Source organism: Coptis chinensis, chromosome 9 (assembly GCF_015680905.1).
Source record: "Coptis chinensis isolate HL-2020 chromosome 9, ASM1568090v1, whole genome shotgun sequence".
Classification (NCBI taxonomy): Eukaryota; Viridiplantae; Streptophyta; class Magnoliopsida; order Ranunculales; family Ranunculaceae; genus Coptis; species Coptis chinensis.
In genome coordinates this window covers 24,755,234-24,771,011 of record NC_141464.1, presented here as the reverse complement: position 1 = coordinate 24,771,011, position 15,778 = coordinate 24,755,234, and the positions used below count along the sequence as shown (strand labels likewise).

The 15,778-nt window shown below is 40.6% G+C and overlaps 2 protein-coding genes across 2 annotated transcripts; one reads left to right on the top strand and one right to left on the bottom strand.

The window, feature by feature from the left end:
• LOC147475314 (uncharacterized) lies at positions 1-15,539 on the bottom strand. Its single transcript, XM_086585371.1, has 6 exons — positions 15,288-15,539; positions 15,008-15,068; positions 3,309-3,366; positions 1,647-3,171; positions 281-909; positions 1-193 (listed from the first exon to the last, which is right to left on the bottom strand). The coding sequence occupies exons 3-6, from the start codon at positions 3,338-3,340 to the stop codon at positions 1-3; spliced, it is 2,379 nt and encodes a 792-aa protein (XP_086441497.1). The 5' UTR covers positions 3,341-3,366; positions 15,008-15,068; positions 15,288-15,539.
• LOC147475315 (omega-amidase, chloroplastic-like) lies at positions 4,342-10,697 on the top strand. Its single transcript, XM_086585370.1, has 6 exons — positions 4,342-4,371; positions 4,495-4,588; positions 5,199-5,277; positions 5,556-5,637; positions 5,713-5,795; positions 10,526-10,697. Exons 1-6 carry the CDS (start codon positions 4,342-4,344, stop codon positions 10,695-10,697), a joined length of 540 nt encoding a protein of 179 aa, XP_086441496.1.
• Positions 15,540-15,778: the final 239 nt, after the last annotated feature.

Below are 15,778 nucleotides of genomic sequence, written 5' to 3'. Positions count from 1 at the left end.
CTAGAATTGACCTGCCATCAAGTATTGCATCACTTGCAAAACTATCATTTTTCGGGCGAAAGTACTTATCTCAATGGTTTGTTTCATAAATTCACTACAAAATCTCATGCCCTCTTCCGCAAGATAGCACTTTGCAATGGAACCCTCAGGTCTTGCAAAGTTTCTGACATATCCTTTCAACTCTTTCATGTATCTAAAGACAAGAAATAACATCAATAGTAATTAAGAAACAAGTAGTGGAATATAATCATTAACGTTTTATGAATGAGTATAAATTCACCTTTCAAAAGCATACATCCAACGCAAATGAACTGGTCCACCAAGCCGTGCTTCTCGTGCTAAATGAATTGTTAAATGGATCATAATATCAAAGAAGGATGGAGGGAAGAACCTTTCTAACATGCACAAAGTCTCTGCAACGTCTCTCTCGAGATTTTTTAGTCTCTCCGTATTAACGACTTTTTTGCATAATTCATTGTAAAAGGCACATAAGTGAAAAATTGCAGTCCTCGGTCCTTTCGGAAGAAGCCCCCTTAACGCAACAGACAACAATTGTTGCATTAAAACATGGAAATCATGGGACTTGAGACCTGAAATCTTGAACTCATCCCCTGATATAACCCTCCCGATATTTGAGCTATAGCCATAAGGTAGCTTTAAATCTTGTAATCTCTTGCAAAAAATCCTTTTTTCAACTTTCGATAGTGTGTGTGGTGCCGGTGGAAGATAAGTTCTGTTGCCACGAACTTCTGGATGCAATTCATGCCTAATTCCCAACTGTTGCAAATCTTGGCGAGACTTAAGATGGTCCTTTGATTTGTTCTTCACATTAAATAATGTGGCAATAATGCTTTCGCACACATTTTTCTCTTGGTGCATTACGTCCGCATTGTGACGCAAAGGATTATACTGAAAAATTCGAAAAAAATTAATATTGCTCAAAAAAAATAAAGTTGGCTTACCTAGGGTATCTAAGAGGGTGGAGGACCACTGAGTATGGGGGCATGCAGTACACTCTAGAGGGTGCAATTGGGGGGGCAAGCAGTACATTCTAGAGGGTACAAAGGGGGGGGGGGGGTCATGATAATGCAAGTGTCATAAGGTCATACATTTCTAGTTAGGCCAAAATATCAGTTCATTTTAGTGAACTGAACCGCCTATCAACAGTAGCTCTGTGGCCCTTACTCCCCTTGGACTATTTCCACACTAGTCGAGTCAGATTCCACCTAAATAGTATCAAACAGTGTCGCAATATGTCTTAAAATTATTTAAAACTCCTAAGGCCTTTAGTAATTCAAATAGGGGTCTTGTTAAAAATATCTTGCCTGGTGCATAACTAGAGCATACTTGGGTTTGGTTCAACCTCGGGTAGTATGGAGTAGAGGTTTGAACACTTAATTTAATTGACAAGTACAATTCTACAATGGTACATTCTATATTTTCAGCACAAGCATGGATAGTATGTAGTGACAGAGTTGTTATAGACATCTTAGGGCATAGAGTTCAGAGTGGTCAACCTAGGCTTCTAGATAATTACTTCAAAAAATATATATATATATATATATATATATATATATATATATATGTGTGTGTGTGTGTGTGTGTGTGTGTGTGTGTGTGTGTGTGTGGAAAGTATAAAACATTACCTCCCAATAAGGCAAATCAAAAAATATTGACCTCTTCTTCCACATTAGAACATGTTCTTCCCTCTTCCTCTTCTTCGTTTTGTTTTCATCTTTTCCGAAGTCATTTTCTATTTTGTCCACCACAACCTTAATTTCTGAACCAGACATAACTTTAGGTTTCTCCCAATATTCATGCTTTCCATTGAACCATCTTCTTTTCTTTCGAAATGAGTGATTTGGCGGGAGGAAACATCTATGATCCATGTAAACTGTTTTACCACTAAAGGGCAACCACATTGAATTTGTATTAACACCACAAGTAGGGCATGCAGTTTTACCCTTTGTTGTGCAACCGGCTAAGTTCCCAAGGGCGGGAAAATCATTCACAGTCCACATTAGTACTGCCTTTAGGTTGAAGATAGTCTTAGTAAATGCATCATAAACCTCCACTCCTTTATTCCACAACTCCATTAAATCATCGATAAGTGGTTGTAGATATACGTCGATTTCATTTCCAGGTTGCTTTTTTCCAGGAATCAGTAATGCTAGCATCAAATGTTCCTTTCTCATGCATAGCCATGGCGGGAGATTGTATGTACACAACATGACTGGCCAGCAACTATGCGTTGAACTAAGATTACTAAATGGGTTAACTCCATCAGCAGCAAGACCAAGTCTAAGGTTGCGTGGCTCTGCTGAGAACAATGGCCATTTCTTGTCAACTTCTTGCCATGCCTCAGAATCTACTGGGTGTCGCATGTTACCATCTGTACTCTTGTTGTTGTGATGCCACCTTAAATGTTCAGCCATCTTTGGCAATTGAAATATTCTTTTAAACCTTGGTATTATAGGAAAATACCTTAACACCTTTGCGGGAACACCTTTCTTAATCTCATTGGTCTTCTCATCCACAAACCATCGCGAAGAATTGCATTTTGGACACTCGTCAATTTTCTCATCCCTAAAAAGATAACAATCGTTAACACAAGCGTGTATCTTTTTCTCTTCGAGTTGAAACTCTTTGATTAACGAGTCTGCCGAGTATGAGGAGTCAGGAATGGTGTTCCCCGCTGGTAACATATCTTGCAATACCCTTAGAAGCCCATCAAAAAAACTATCTGAAACACCATGCGTAACTTTAAGCTTGTACAAGACAACTGTTGCTGCCAACTTTGTGTATTTGGTGCAACCTGGATATAGAGGGAGTTCAGCATTTTCAAAGAACTCTTCAAACTCTGCACCCATTCTCTCTTCAGTAATCCCCGGTTCGAAAGCATCGTCATGCTCAAATGCAGCTTCACATAATTCATGTGTCTCTGTGGTTTCTATACCAGATTGCACTGCATCTAGTGGCTCCCCGTGCCAAAACCAAGTAGTATACGTCATATCCATACCATTTATCACCAAGTGTTCGACGACCTTGTTATCATCTCCACGACGAAAATTCTGACATACTTTGCAAGGACATCTCAATTTCTTTTCTCCAGTTCTAGTTTTAGCAAGTTCCACAAAGTTCTCAGCCGCTTTTCTATACTCTACTTCATTTCTATAAAAAAAAAAACAAAACAAAACAAAACAAAACAAAACCAAACAAAATAGAAGAAAAACAAAAAAGAAATTACTAAATGTGGTAAATATATGTCAAATTTTATGAAAGGCAATATAAGGACTTTTTTTCAGAACCTCTGCCAATGGACCCAAGCTTTATCCATCATTATGCTACCACTTCCTAACTTCAAATCTGATCTGACATAAGCAAAAGAGGTAAGTCGCTAAACCACTTCCATAGTTATTTAACCTACACCTACATCAAAGACGCTTAAACTACATTCTTTGAAACTAGAACACATTATCACATAAATCAACGATCAAAACTTGAACCAAAGAACAATTGAACCATAGATTAAGTAAACATGAACCACCAATAGTACTAGTTATTAGTACAACCAAAATAAAAGAAAGCTACAATCAAAAACTGAAAAAATTGAAATTCAGTAATCATTCATATAGGCTATAAATTATTGGCAATAGAGACGAGCAATAAACATGCAGACACGACCAAATGATGAAATTTTCTATTCCTTTTCTCAAGAAAAAAAATATATAAACTAGTTTAATTATGCATGTTTCAGCGTGCTATCTAATTACTAATAATTTTGGCATAAAATTACATAACCCCAATTCATAATTCACTAATTACAAATGATTCAACATAACGTACAAACACCCCACACTACCAAAAAAACGAGTTTACCCGACCGAGGCCATAAAGAATACTCGACGGATTCCGTCTGTAGGAAGTTCCCAACACATTATGTCCGTCGGGTATAATCTGACCATCTATCGGGCAATCTCAATGGGTACCCAACGGTTCTACGAGAGTTGTTAACGGTAGGCGTATCTCTTCCAAATACCAAGCAGCAAACTAATGTGTGATTCACAAGAGTATTTAGTATTTACATATGCATGGTAGTTTTCTACATCATTGCTTCATGTGGGAGTTTAAAATGTAGGAAATGTGGAACTGAGTGAACTGTCCTTATGCAAGTGATAATTTCTTAAATTTTACTGAGGATTTTAGGGACAAAAATGTATCACCATCATTCAAGATGCTATCGGAAGTTGCACATAATAAAGGGATCACTATAGTTGGTGGATCTATACCTGAACAATGTGGTGGAAGGTTGTATAATACCCATTTGTATATTTGGAACGGATGGAGAACCACCGGGCCGAGCATGTGAAGGTATTTGAATTAATTTTGATAAGTCAGCTTAAATTATGCTACCATGGTGTCATTTAGGCCCTTTGATAACTAGGGCATGTAGTTTGATGAATTTTAGACACTTTCATTTTTGATGATCGGCAGGTGCATCTGTTTGACATCAACGCACCTGGAGATATTTCCTTCAAGGAATCTGACAACTTCACTTCTGGTGATAGATCTACTGTTGTGGATACAGGTACTTATTATATATGTAGGAATTAACAAAAGAAACTTCATTCTGATACTTTGCATCCACTTATGGTGATACTGGCCTGGACCGCCTGGTCTGTGACCAATATATATCTGGTGTTTAGTCGACCTCTGGAAGATGCATAATACCATGATCTCAGGACAATTAGGCCAAGCTGATGAATTGGACATCTTCTAACCTTTGTTTTACTGGTGTGTGCTTCCGTATATGTCATTCACCAAAATCGTTTACATCAATGTCAAAACTATTTTTGCAGCCATCTAGTTAGTGATGCTTAATGTGGTGGGGCTTATTTGGTTCTATTTTGTATTGGATAGTTTCTCTTTTTCGCAAGATGAATGGGGGGTTTTGACCTTTTGTAGTAATACAAACTTTTGGTTGAGAGAAGTATTCTTAATTTAGTGCAAACTTAGCTCTCTGGTGCTAGTGGTCTTCTAATTGTATGTTTTCGTTTTTATTATTATCATCATCGTCATTATTATTATCATCATATTTTATTCTCGTCTTAAAACTCTCACAGTATAAACGTAGATCTTTTCTCTGTTAAATGTTCTGCTTGCTTGCTAATATTAAAGTTACTATGACTGGATACCAGGTGCTCATCTTATTTGCTATCCAGGAGCATTCAACATGAGTACTGGTGAAGCACTGTGGGAGCTAGTACAGAGAGCAAGGCAAGAGTATATCATGAGTCATATTCTTGTCATCATCGAGCCTGTTATATGATTGATTCTATCTGCCCAGATTAAGCTTGTCCCTTATGCAATACCATGATTATAGTTCCTTCATGATACAATATACCTTCGTGTTCATTTTTATCGATCTTTTCTTTCCCATTATGTTTCGTGGCGGTGATAATCGGTGTTTTTCAAATCTAATTCTCCATTATATATTTCTGAGATTGAAAATGGGTTTGTGAATTTTGTATCTATTCTTTTTATTTTGTTGACAGTTGTTTGTGGCAACTTGCTCACCAATTTCGAGACTCTAGTGGCTCTTACATGATTTGGGGTCATTCAACACTTGTTGGATCAGTAAAACGTCTTTAATCTGAAGTGTTTAGTGTTTTAATGATAGTCACCAACATGAGCTTTTCTTCTACTTCGCAGTTTGGTGAGATAATTGAAACTGCAGTTCATGAGGAGACAACTGTTATTGCTGAGGTCAATTATTCCATGATTCCATTGCGAAGGTACTTCTTCATACTGAAAAGTAGAAGGATATTAGGTGAGGTTGGTTTTGCTTGTGCCATATTCAATCCCATCGACCAATTTTATTGCCAAGTCATCGTAAAAACACTTCCCAACATCTTGATCTCCCTTTTTTAATGTGATTCAACTTTCAAATGTGTTAAATGACGAAGTCCTAAACTTTCGAATTGTATAACAGCTGTAATTTCTTTTCTCCCTTCACCTTGCTTAATACAAAAGTCTGAAGAATGTTTAGATATTTAAACTCTCTCCGTCTACTACTAATTGTATTGAATGTGCACAGGGAAAACCTTCCCCTTGAGAAACAGAAACGGAGTGACATATACAAATTTGTTGACATCCAATAAATGAACAATGGGGCGGTTTCATAATATTGTCCACTTCTCTTAAGTTCACCACAATCAGGTTTATAGAGCTTTTGACATATACTTTTTTTTGTTTCCTTAATGTTTACAGTGAAATGTCCATTATAAATTCTTGTAGAAGTAGCATAAATCCCGAATGCAGTATCTATAAACAATTGTAGTTATCCCCCTAGCCTCGTGTGGTGGATTTTGCACATAGTTGGCCTTTTTACTCTCTAGTCTTGATTTCCTTCACTGTTTTGGTACCCAAGGAACTTTATCCAGCTGTTGTGTTTGGCTCTAACAAAGAGCTAATTAATCTTTATCTAATTTCCCATAGATGGATTTCGCATTCCTTGTGGCTAATGGAAATAAACAGTACCCATCTGTAGCTGTACATCTAGTGGGCAGTTTTAGTAGTAGTAATTTAGTCGAACTCTGATTCAAGAAGATGACATAGTCAAGAAGAAAGAAAAGAGCTCTGATTCAAGAAGATGACATGACATCTTGCCTTTGATCAGCTATTAGTGCACCTATCAGACTACTTGGTCGTTAGATCTAGGATGTGACTCTAAAGTGCTGTCGAGATCGAACTCGCTATGAATCCCCTAGATATAGGTGCTTGATGAACCCACTCGACTAAGCCGGTCAGATTGCAATTCCTCTTCTTTGCTTTGTTTGACTTTCCTGTGCACTCAACCTACCCGCATAGCCATCCCGCCTCGCCTACGTTCTGCTCTGCGAGCCTAATGTCGATAGTGAACTAGCAGCTTCCACTGCTTGATTAGCCCCAACGTGTGGACAAGAGACTCTGGGAAGGGGAGAGTGAGTGACTTCACTTTACATCTCCCGATAGGCCTTAAGGTAAATAAAGATCAATAAAGGTATCATGACTTTCAAACTACTCACCGTGCTCAGTATCTTTCACAATGGTGCTTTAGCGGGCTAAAAGAGGGCGGATTTACTCCTGCCGGAGAACACACACGCAGAGGTTGGATTTCGAAGCGAGACAAGTCACACACACAGGTCTATCAATCCAATCCGGCCACCAACATGGTATCGGGGCCAACCACTCCCTCCACGGAAGAAGGGAGTGTCAAACCACTCGATCTTAGGAAGAGGGCAAGATGACTCTGCAAAGGGGCTTTCGCCCATTTATCAATTTCGTGCTTGTAACTGCTATATCACGGGTGTCAAATCCGCCCATTGGCAGTAGTGATCTATATCCTTCTATCTATCCCATTTTTCATGGCGTAAAAGAAAAGAATATAGCCAGTTTCTCCTTCATCAAAATAGGCCGTTTACCTGTCTTTTCCTCTTCGTAACTTCGTCAATGGAGGATAGCTCTTTCCTAGTGATAATCTATTCTTAACACTAACGGTTTCCTCCAACCCATCCTGTGTCTTTCAGAATAGACTGCTTGAGGGGCCTGAAAAGCCACCCGCTAACTTGGTTGATGCGGAATGCCGGTGATTTCTGGGAGTTCTATCGCATTTTCTTCAACGGAATAGAAGAGAAGATGGAATCAAGGTCAATATCAACCAAAGGGAGTTGAATGTATCATTTATTGACTCTTCTGACACCTGAAGGTACACACCAGAGCTGGGTAGTTAAATCGCTACTCGGTTGCTACTCGATGGAGGTGCGAGTAGCGAGTAGGTCTACTCGGTCGGGGATTAATCGGGATTACTCGGGCGATTTTTTAAACTGCTACTCGGTCGCTACTCGGTGGAGGATCGAGTAGCGAGTAGGTCTACTCGGTCGGGGATTAATCGGGATTACTCGAGATGTCTTCATTTTTATATGTTTATTTGTAGCATGTACATGACGCTGGGCAATGTGGCATACAACATTGTACAAAATTTTTGCTATCAATATGCTATAGAAATGTTGACATTGTCCATAGTTATTTGACTACTAAAGTTTCAGTCAATATCATTGTTTTTTCAATCTTTTATTTTCTTTAACTTGTCATAGTTACAAATGCAAAACATGGGTCGCACATTTTTTTTTATTTTTTTTATATTAAGTTGTCATCAAGTATTCAAGTGGGTTCTCAAAAATCATAATACACCACATAGTGTTCACTGAACATATTTTGTGAAGATTATCGGGGAAAAAAAAATCGACGTTTGCATTTGTAAAGAGAGTGGAGAGTCGAGATTGGAGAGGAGAAGAGAGTGGAGAGTGGGCGAATGGGTGGCGGAGGAGGAGGAGAAAGAAAAAAAAAAAAAAAAAAGTAGAGAAGAAGAGACTGGAGAGAGTGAGAGACAGAGAGAAAAAGAAAAAAAGAAAGTGGAGAAAAAGAAAAAAACGTATTTGGAATTAGAGCTTGTTTTCACGGCTGGAATTGGAGAGAGGCTAGAGAAGAGGTTGGAATTGGAGCTTGTTTTCGCGGTTGGAGAAAAGCCCTAACTTGATTTCGCGGTTAGAAAAAAGAAAAATCTTGGTTTTCTTTTATATACCGATTTATGGTGAGTAACTCGCCTGATTCCGATTCCTCATAAATCGGCAACTCGGCCGATTACTCGGCGATTTTTGAACCCCGATCACTTACGGGGAGTAATTGGTTGGTCGGGTCGGCTAGGTACCGAGTAGCGATTCCCCACCGAGTACTCGTCGAGTACTCGCCGATTTAATAGCACAGCACCAGAGAGAGAAAAGGTGAATTTCAACTCCCCCACTCTCAACTCCCTCACTATCAATTGTCCACTTTCCATTATCCAGGTCCATCTCCATTATCAGGGACAAATGGGGTATAGAAGTGAACATAGCTTTTTATGCTGAGGTGGATTGAACCTCTCTGAAAGATGAACCCAAAGAGAGCTCTAACGCACTACTATAATATGTTAATAATCGAGCGCATCCCTTAGGACGAGTAGCCGTTGAGTGGGAAACTCCAAGCTCTGTCATCTTCGCATTCGTCTAGAAAACATCTTCTTGCTCATCAAGATTGAACCAATGATAAACGTTGAAGATCTACACTAGACTAGTAGTTGAGTGCTCCATTTGGTTCATGCAATATGAAATTCCGTGGAATGATTGTCAATACTAGACAGGCTCTTTGATCGAATGGGTGATATAGCTTAGTATAAACAAATCAAAGCTATTCGTCTAGTCTACTCCAAGCGTAGCCTAAGCAGTAGAGGAGAGGGATCACCCGGTAACAGTATAGCAAGGGGTGAAAGCCCGATGAAAGGCTCAAAGTCTCCCTGCAGATAAAAAGATTGAAAGATTGGTAGTGGAGTTTGAATCTCAGTAGTGTTTATCGAAGAAGTCCCGTTAAAGGACCCTCCTTTGATCCCGATTCGAGATGAAGAATCATCCTCTATCTATCTATAGACATTAACAGAATGCGTTCCCTGTAGACGTTAGAGAAGACTAAGACTGTCGAACCCCCTGGGGAACTACTTGTTGATCCGCCCCTCTCCCATTGTCCAAGATTCCCAGGTGTTGAAAGCACATCCAGCATTTGAATAGGGTTGAAGATATCCACTATAGAGACTTAGGCATAGAGACTGAAGCATAGGGCCTTAAGCAACCTTTCGGAAAAGAAGATGTATCAAGGTAGACTGAAACTACAGATATTGAATGAAAGGCTCCGGGTACATTGTGAATAGGTGTTGTTTTACTATTCATTCGGGAAGATGCGTATAGCACCGGTCAGAAGATCAAAGAGGACTCACCCCCAGAAGGCGAAGTCGCAGGTTCATAAATAGGTGTATTACATAGATCCCTTCTTTCACTTAAAAGAAAGAACATTAGCCCAGCGGCGGAGGGAAGACTGACTGAATCGCTTTCTTCTTTTCAGGCTGCCTTTCCCCTCTTTTCAGTTGTTAGAGGTTCGTTCCCCCTTTTGTATGATCGATCTGGGCAACAAGTAATTTCTTTCGCTCCATCATTGTTATGCTCACGTAGATTTGTAAGCTAAGTTTGCTTCATTGATATCCTTGAAAAGGCATGATAGAAAAGGAATTCGATTTGGACACTAACTGAATCGTTCCTGAATGAATGAACCTATAGGGGAGTGCAGGACTCAAGAGATCACGTCCCGCAGACAGATGGATCCGGAACTAAGCATACGCCTGCAGGAGAGTTCTTTACAATCATTTCCATCTTTTTCCTTCGGCCTGAATGAATTACTTTTTGGGTCTGTTATGCCGGTTCTGGACTGAGCAAGGAAGGTCGAGTACGTGTTGTCGGCCCAGGGATGAAAGCAGTTGGTGGAGGATGGACCCTCTGTTGGTGGATGTAATGGACCCTCTGGAATCTCATGCGTGCGGAATAGCACTTTTTTCTGTACGCGATCGTATCTTCTATGCGATTGAGAAAATCATAGCTTGGTTTATGTGCTACCCCTTTTGTAGTTTTCTGCTTGCTATTCCTTCAAACGAGCAGCAAAGCACTTTCCAAACAAATGCGGATCCTACTGATGCGATAGTGCCAGTTCCCGCACTCCAGAAGCAAGCAGTTTATACGAGAGAAGAGACAAGGTTAGCTTTGCTTTCCTTTCCGACAGATAGAGATCACGCAGATTGACAGGAGACGGGACGGAGAGGGGGCGAGAGCGAGTTGCTTGAAAAGGTTACGCGTAGGATTTCGAGCGATGGGGTATTAGAGAATGAGAGCCTGTTCGTTCATGAGCACATGAAACTCGTCATTTACATCTATGTTTCGAACAAATAGAGTTTAGACGAATCCAAGCCCCAAGCCTATTGAATAGCAGTCCAACGAATGAAACGAATCCCTGTGAAGGTTCGAGCTACATCAGACTACACGGGGCAGGTCATACTATAAGTAGGCGTTGGCCAGAAGGAAAAAAAAGGAGACAAGGGATTTGACTCGCTCTGCTAGATTGCTTTCGCCAATCTCTTTAGTTGCCGGTTAGATCGCGTTCTTCACTTAACTAGTGATCTCATGAAAAGCATGAGCCCTACCCTCTTCTTTGGGAGGTCTTTCTTTTGGCACGGGTAGCAGAAAGCTTCGCCTTAGATTCATTAGGGTCCCATACTGAAGGGAGCTGCTGGTGTCGGCGATTTTGAAACAGTCAATTCTCGTTGCTTGGCAAAAGAAAGGAACTAGTTCACCCGGGTCAAGTCATTGTACCTTAACCGCGGTGACTTCCCTCTGAGTAATTGCAGTAGACCACGATGCCGTTAGATGGGCTATGCCGAAGGAGTGACCCCTAACCTCGCTCTGTTTAGGATGCGAGATAGAAGGTAACCTCTTAGGATAGGAACGCGCCTCCATCGCTGGAATCGACCGGGTGCACCTAGTGCATGAGAACCAAGCGCGGGCGTAGAGGAAGTGAAGTTGCTGTTTGGAGATTGTCAAAGTTGCCTTTCTTTCAGGAAGGGTGGCTCGCCAGTGGCACGTGATGGAATCCAAGTAAAATCGATGGAAGTTTGGGGTTTCCAAAGAACGGGTCGTGTGTCTCCCGTGTCAGTGCTGGAGTTAGTAGGAAGCCTATATACAAGTAGTGGACACTAGGGTGTCAAATCCCTAGTTCAAATTCGCGAGAACCGGCGATCTGAAGCACATAGGAAGTGGTGACCCTTCAAGGAATGTCTTCGCCAGTATTGGGGCGGGCTTTCCATTCAACTCCGAAAAGAAAGATGGATGGTACTCATCAAAGCGAACGTTTCATTCATGCTATCCAAGGAAAGAAAAGAATGGAGTGGGTTTCTCTGGAATCACGTATTAAGAATGGAGTTGATTCACTGCGTCTTCTTTACTCAATGGATACCGACTAGATCTCTACAATTCATTAATGGATCATCGGTTTTGTACCTGCCCCTATTAGATTAGATATCGCTTTCACGAGCTTGACTCAATCAATATTCGCTTTTTTACTATGATTACACCCATCTTTGATCATTTTTTTTCTTATCATTGGGCTGTTTTGTCCCGACTCAGCCTTTTCTTTTTTTCTACCATTTTTATTTATAAAATATCCTCGAGGTTTTTCTAGTGGGTTTTAAAATAAATCCTTTAGGTTTTTTGAGTGGGCTAGGTTAGGGCAAGAAAAGGACTAGAAAATCGAATTTCACCCCTTTTTAAGTTTCATTCTCTCGTAGTTTTCCAGGAAGAGGGGGCCCGGTTGCTTCCATTACCGCGCATTGGGCCTTTCACTCTACTCTAGCCGACTTCCTCTAAAGCGATCGTGGAGGCTTTTTCCCGCAGATGGCTCGGTTTCAAAATGGGTGGGGAGAGCTAGCTATCGGTAGCTTAGATCACTAAGAGACTTCCAGCAATTCAAGAGAAATCCCGTTCCCTAGAGTGGGGACGGTGCCCCCGAGTAGCCGCCAATCCCTCTACTTTGCGCTCCCGGACTCTGCGAATCTCCCCTCCGGTACCCCGACCTAAATAAAGAAGAGAAGTTCTACTGAAAAGACTGCCCGTCATGTAACTTTGGGCATCCTTCGCCCCGTGGTCTATTCAGAACTCACCCCGAACAAAGCTTCTCTATACGCAAAGGTACCTATAGGTGTTGGAGGACAGCCTTCCCGTTGGAGCGTTATCCGCCTTAAGTTACACGTTGATACCGCTAAGAAAAAGGTCACTCTACAAGAAAGTGGAAGCTTCCCCTGCTGTCCAAACATGCCACTCCTACTTCAAGCACTGGAAGCTAGAGTTTGAGCAGTCCTCGCGGCGAGTGGGAACAGCCTTTAGAGAGACGGGGCCTAGCCTAGAAGGGAGCTAAGCACCAGTCAAGAAGCAGCTAGGGGAGAGTGCTATTAGTGCGATATTGTTTCTAGGAGAGGCCAAACCCACGGAAGCTGCTCCTTCATTTTATAGGTTCCTTTCCGTCATCAACTCTTGCATTCCTTCCCGTGGTGGTTCCTTACTTGTCCTTACCGACCTAAACAAGTAGCTGGGTCTGCAAGAGAGGCACTTTGTTACGAGAGATCAGCTAAAGAGAGTGACTAAGGGGATGCAGGAGAAGAATCCACGAGAGGAAACTCGATCGACGCTTACTTAGATCCTAAACCGGAGCCATTGGATCACAGCCCTTCCCTTGACCTCGTGAACTTCGGTCTTCGGGTGCTCTTGTTCATTGGTTGGGGCCATCCGTTCCTGGATCCGAGACTCGCTTTGCCCGCAGGTCAGATGCTCTAGCCTGAATCAATGGATAGCTAGCCCGACAGAACCCATTTTTTTGTTTGTGTGAAGCGCTAAAGGAAAAAAAGTGAAACCAGTTCATGATAGATAGGCGAAAAGCCGCATCGCTCGTGCTCAATTGAGACTCTTTTGTTTGGCAAAGCCATCGCCGATAGCACTCAAAGAGGGAGCGATACTCTCTTTGAAAGCAAACTACGGAGCAGCGGGGCTTCTCTAGTGGAAGGGCAAGGGAGCAAGGAGGGGTAGTCAACTTGGGATCCGGAACTCAATATCAACTGGAGGATCTTTTTATTATTATTCTTATCCTTTCCTTCCCTCAAAAGCTGCAGAGCTTTAGCCATTGGACCGGTCGCCAGACAGTCCCGGATACCGATATTTAGAGAAGGAATTCGAGAATCCCCTATTGGATCCATACCGGGGTCGGCTTCCTACGATAGATGCAAAAATGCAACTAAAAAGCTGCTGCAAAATGTACAAATGTCTCAAAATCTAACTCTGTAATTGAATTGATTCCCCTTCCTATCACAAGCCATTAAGGAAAAGAAGCGGACTTCCACCCTCAAAACTCGGACCTCTCTCGGTCTTTGGGGGCTACTATTCGACATTCACCCCAAAGGGACATCTGCAACCTCTATTACTGAAGTGACCACCTCTGAAAGGGAATGAGTAGGAATAGGTCTGAGCAATAGCAATAGAAGGAAGGGGTATTCCCAGAAGATGGAATCTGTACAGCGGATATAACCCTCTTACTTTCCTTTGAAACTCTATTACATATATGCTTTCAAGTGCATTGTCTACAGGTTTCACTATCTGTTCATTTTCAGTTATATTTTTTGTGATGGTTCTCTAACTTGATTTCATACTTTAGCTGCAACATTTGTCATCCCCAAAGCGTATTACAGCAGTTCTGTAGTCATTGTGGCAGTTGAACAATTCTATACCTTCGAACTTCGATAATTTGTGGCTACTGTATGGTTATTTTTTATCACTGTTGAGATAATAGGGCCATTTGCTATTGTTCAATCTTCTTTTTTTCATTTAGAATTCCACAGTAATTTGTTGCTTTCAATTTTTTGAACTGCTTAGTCCCCCCTTTTCCTTGAAAACCTCTACAAAGTTTCACGTGGCAACATTTTCAAAAATATTAGGGATAATATTGTTGTTTCAACTCCATATCGGTAATAATATGTAATTGGTTGTCAGTTATCTGTTTCTTAAAAGCTGGTTTGTTTGTTGAGCTTCCTGACCTTTTTTGTTTCAACAGTGAGACACCACGTTATGGTATGGGAAGTGAGACTCCTATGCATCCATCACGAATCCACTACATCTTTATATGACTCCTATGCGAGATCCTAGAAGTAGTGTCTAAAACTGTTAGAATGTTCATCGACAAAGGTTATCAACGCCGATGGCCTATTCTGACTAATTTGAACCGCCAGAAGCCTATGCCGATCGAGCATTTTCCGACGGTCTTGCGTCAGTTTTCGTCAGTCGGGTAAAGTCGTTTCTTTTGTAGTGCCAATTCATGATTAATTAAAAATATCAAATATACAAACCAATAACAAACACTACAGTTCATAATTCACTAAAGCAATTTAACACTTCATACAACACAAAACCCAAATTCACAAATAATCATCAGACGACTAAGTTGGAGTTTGACTTTGTACAATAACATATAATTTTAGAATCAAATATGAGAAGATGGATGAATTTGATGAACTTACCAAAATATTCAGGCTTGAGATGTTCACGTTGTTTGGCTTAATTTCTTCAAACTCAATTCACCTGAACACCCAGTACACAAACAAGAAAAAAAAAACAATTGAAGTAAAATTGAAATAAAGACAAAATAACTAAGACTGAAATGGAACTAAAATTCAAAAACTTTAACAAAAGACATAATTTTTAACAAAAAATTCAAAAGACAGAATTTTTATTTGTTAAAAATAAAGATGGAAATGAAAACATGGGGTTTTTTTTATGAAAGAGAAGATGAGTACGTACATTATAATCTGTTTTTAGCTTTTCTTCGCAACCTTTTCTCCGACTTTTGACGATTGGGTTTATCCGATAAAACTTTTTGGCTTTGTTTTGAGATGAAGAGAAGGAATGAATTGATGGGTCGGTGGAGATAAATGTGGTGGTGGGGTGATTGGAGGGTTTGGATTAGAGAGAAAACAGTGGTGGCTGTTTTCCTTTTTCAGTTCTTAATTCGGAAAGAAGAAAATTGAGTCAAAAAAGAAGGGCGCGAGCTAAAAATTGGCTGGGTTTTTCATTTTTAGCGGGCTTAAAGTGGGCCCTCTGGCAATAGAAGATAGCAATTGGCCCAAAACGCAATCAATTATGTAGCGCTATTCATCCAAACGCAATTGTAAGTTTGGGCCAAGTTTGGGCCAGTGTAAAATTTTGATAGCGCTCGGTAAGTAAACGCTATCCCAATAAAAGCATAGCGTTTTTTTATAAGTGCTATTAAATAAACGCTATCTTATTGCATT